At 37.3% G+C, this 3,986-nt stretch overlaps 1 protein-coding gene across 1 annotated transcript; it reads right to left on the bottom strand.

Annotated features, from left to right (window-relative positions):
• Nucleotides 1–1,772: 1,772 nt before the first annotated feature.
• LOC141520584 (keratin-associated protein 19-7-like) lies at nucleotides 1,773–1,988 on the bottom strand. The gene is made up of 2 exons (XM_074232220.1): nucleotides 1,919–1,988; nucleotides 1,773–1,885 (listed from the first exon to the last, which is right to left on the bottom strand). The coding sequence occupies exons 1-2, from the start codon at nucleotides 1,986–1,988 to the stop codon at nucleotides 1,773–1,775; spliced, it is 183 nt and encodes a 60-aa protein (XP_074088321.1).
• Nucleotides 1,989–3,986: the final 1,998 nt, after the last annotated feature.

The raw sequence follows: 3,986 nt of genomic DNA, 5'->3' as shown, positions 1-3,986 counted from the left end.
AATCATTTTAAGATAAATGGCAGGAGATATAAGGTTAATTTGTTATAGCATGTATAGTGTTTCTTCCACTCTCTTATATACTACTTCAATCAACAAACATTTTCATCAATTAAAAATTCATTAAGCTTACTTTTGGCCAGATAGAGTACAAAGAGTTTTCTCAAGGACCCTTCTGAGGTATATTTTCTTGAGAGCAAAGAACCAAAGTCAGTTTGTGGAGCAGTAAAGCACATTCTTTTCCTGGAAGGTTGAGTTGTTTTGAGAGTTTAGGTGTTTGAGTGGTTTAAGAGACATTCTTTTTTTTTTTTTTTTTTAAGGTTTTTGCAAGGCAAACGGAGTTAAGTGGCTGGTCCAAGGCCTCACAGCTAGGTAATTACTAAATGTCTGAGCCCATATTTGAACCCAGGTACTCCTGACTCCAAAGCCGTTGTTTTTATCCATTACGCCACCTAGCCTCCCCGAGAGACATTTTTTAAAAATGTGTCCACTTCCTCCATGGATAGAAGGATGACCTCAGCTCAAGGGCATGGACTGGACTGGCTATGAGGTTTGCTGAAGGATTTGGGACCCATCAGAAGAACATGATTTCATGAGAACTTTCAGATTGAATATATAACTCCCTGTTGTAGTTTTGGTGAGGTGTGTCATTTACATACTATGGCTCAAAACTTAAAATTGGTTTTTAATAACAAAATGGTGGAAAATAATTAGAAATCAATGGGGTAATCAACATTTTGATAGTCAAAAAGCACCATTTAAATTTCAAAGTGAGAAATCATGAATATCAGGACATGAACAAATAGCTTCCACAGCTATTTGAGAAATCTTGAACATAAAAGTACTATCAATATGTGCACAGAATGTGGGAGAAGGGCCATAGATTATTATTATTATTTTTAGGTTTTTGCAAGGCAATGGGGTTAAGTGGCTTGCCCAAGGCCACACAGCTAGGTAATTATTAAATGTCTGAGGTCGAATTTGAGCTGCAGGGCAGGTGCTCTATCCACTGGGCCACCTAGCTGCCCAGGGCCATAGATTAAAGGAATAAGTTCTTTGTACGGAAATTAAGAAATACTAAAATTTAAGTGCAGAGTTCAAATTTTAAAAGCCATTAAAAATGAAAATAACATACTTTTTCAGTAGAAACTGGAGAGTTATCCTTCATTGAAAAAAAAGTAAATTAGAGAACAAATCTGCAATGACACACAAGTTCAAGTCAAGATTGAAAGTCTCGGGGCGGCTGGGTGGTTCAGTGGATAAAGCACTAGCCCTGCAGTCAGGAGTACCTGGGTTCAAATCTGGTCTCAGACACTTAATAATTACCTAGCTGTGTGGCCTTGGGCAAGCCACTTAACCCCATTGCCTAGCAAAAAAAAAAAGATTGAAAGTCTCTTTGTGGTGTGAGATTCAAAGCCCTTTAGAAGGGAAGAGAGGTGAAAATACTTTTGGTTATTCATTGAAATTTGTTTATTAGGAAATCATAAACAAATACCTCAGCCAATGTATATCAGAGCTGAGCAAATTTGCTAGAAATATCCATGGAGTCATCTTCCTTTTGAGAGATTCTGCATCATTTCCCAGAAGGAAGAATCTTGCTTCTTTTCAGTGCCTGTCACTTCCCTTCCCTGAGGAGTTGCATGATCTTTTGATATAGCAGTCCTATGCTATCCAGTCATAGAGACAGATGGAATGTCATCATCTTATTAAGTCATAAAATTACTCCAAGCAGAGTTGGACAAGTATTCCATGTGACTGCAGGGATAGGTGGTTTTTCAGTAGAAACCAGAGGCATAATAGCTTCCACAGCAAGATGGGCGACAGCAGCCATAGCCATAACCACCATAACCACCATAGCTACCATAGCCCAGAGCTCTATAACCATAGCCTTCAAAGCCACAGCCTAGGCCATGGAAGCCACCACATCCACAACCATATCCAGAGCCATAGCCATAGCCCAGGCCCCCATAGTAACTGCCATAATAGCTCATTGTGTCAAGATTTAGATGGATGTGAGGGTTTAATTTGTTTGAATATGTATGACACCACATACTTTGGGGCTTTTATACACTTCCAGTAAGGTGTGTGGCAAATTCATTCCAGAATTGCATCATTTCCTTTAATCAACTTGCCAGGGCAAAATCACATTCTTGTCATTTTTTATTGTCTGATAAGCATTTCTCATGCTCATTAGGGTGTTTTCTCTTGAATTGATATTTTTCTGTGAAGACTCTACCTCATTCCTGTCATGAAAAATGTTAATAATGTTTTCAAACTTATGTAGTCAATGTGACTGGTAGCCCTCTCTGGAGGACATCGACCTTCTTTCTCAGTTTGATGGGCTGACCTTCTGATTCTTTAGGCATGCTCTTGGATTCTGTTTCTTTTGATCTATGCTGTTTAAGAATGAAGTACCAGCATGTTTCAGATTGAAGTTGAGATAATTATGGGTGGAAATGTGTGTAATTAATAAATCAAACAACTATTCCAAAAGTACTAAAACATAAATCACCTTTCCAGTATTTACATACTATCATCCATTGTACTTACCACTAGGAATGCAAAGATTTGTCACCAGAATCTCTGTCATCAGACAGCTCTAAAGTTTGAAGGATGGTGAAAATATGAAAACAGCAAGACATCTTCCTGGGATGTTGGAAGAAGATCTCAGATACAAATTTACATTCCCTTGGGTCAATGGGATAAGGTCACTTGCTATAAATGGGAGAAGACACAAGACTCCCTAGGAGTAGGGAAAGTGGGAAATTTCATAGCTCGTTGGGCATAGTTTCAAAGTGCTTTTCAAAATGATTGGATCATTTCACAACAGTAAAACCATGGACTTTCTAAATGTGAAAGTACAAAGAAATTCTGATAGTATAAATTTGGGTAGGATCATGCTTTCTAGGTATAAGTAGACACCCCTCTGAACCGTAAGTTCTTTTGAAATGCTGGTCAAAAACTTGATATGAGGTAGTGAATGTGAGAGGGAAGGTAATGAAACCTAGGGCATAAGAGAATGTTGCCAAGTGAGAGAGTGTTGTAGAGAGAAGACAGACTATAACTCTGTTTATGGCCCATCTCAGAAAGACTTAAACTGATGAGGAAAATGAGGTCAAAGTGATAGGGAACAGCAATAGACATCACAACTCTCCTACCAGCTTCTATATCTGCAGTCTAAAGGATAAGGAAGCTCAAGAAGATGTTATATGAAGACAGACTTCTCACTGTGAACTTCCATGAAGAAGAGCGTAAAAGACTAGAATTTAGGAAAATGGAGGTGATGGCCCATCAGTAAGCTGCATTACTTAGTGCATGATTGGTCTTTGGTCAAGCAGTAGAGGAAATGAGATCATTTGGAAGAAGGGTTCTAGTTCATTGTCTTCCAGACCTATTTGAAGGACCTGGTAGCTTAAAGGGCTTAAAGGACATTGATAACTGTGACAGCTCTCTTAAGATTTTTTTTCAGTGACTGCCATAACAGGTGCTAGATGTCTTTCATTTGTTCCCTTTTGGGAGAACTTGGGTCCAGAGTTAGTCTTTTATGCCCTTCAACTGATTTTCAATTTTGTTAGTTTGAAATGTTTTACTATTGAAATTTTTCTTTCTTTTTTTATTAATTGAATTTAAGTAAATAAAAAGGGAGCCTATGAAAAATTCTTCATTAATCTGCCTTACTTTTAGAACCAGGATTTTTAATACCTACAATGCATAACATCAAATAGGTTGTATTAATGGAAACAATAGATTTAACTAGGGCTTTATTTTAAAACCTTAAACTAGCTAACTTACCCTGCTGTTTTCCATGTTGTAAAACTTTAACATTTGTAGAATAGCTATAAAGACTTGGTTAGATGACTAGAATAATACACAAGAAGCTAATTATGCTTCAAAAACTAATAAAGAACTAATCTCAGTACTACTAATGCAACCTCCAAATTATATTTGCGAATTCAACAAATAAACTTAAATGGATCTACAGCACCATT

Source organism: Macrotis lagotis, chromosome 1 (genome assembly GCF_037893015.1).
Source record: "Macrotis lagotis isolate mMagLag1 chromosome 1, bilby.v1.9.chrom.fasta, whole genome shotgun sequence".
Lineage (NCBI taxonomy): Eukaryota > Metazoa > Chordata > Mammalia > Peramelemorphia > Peramelidae > Macrotis > Macrotis lagotis.
This window is presented reverse-complemented; position numbering and strand designations above follow the sequence as displayed.

Coding starts and splice junctions, on each gene's coding strand:
- LOC141520584 (XM_074232220.1), bottom strand. CDS start 1,988: ATGAGCTATTATGGCAGTTACTATGGGGGCCTGGGCTATGGCTATGGC. Junction 1,886..1,918: donor TGGATATGGTTGTGGATGTG/GTGGCTTCCATG, acceptor GTGGCTTTGAAG/GCTATGGTTATAGAGCTCTG.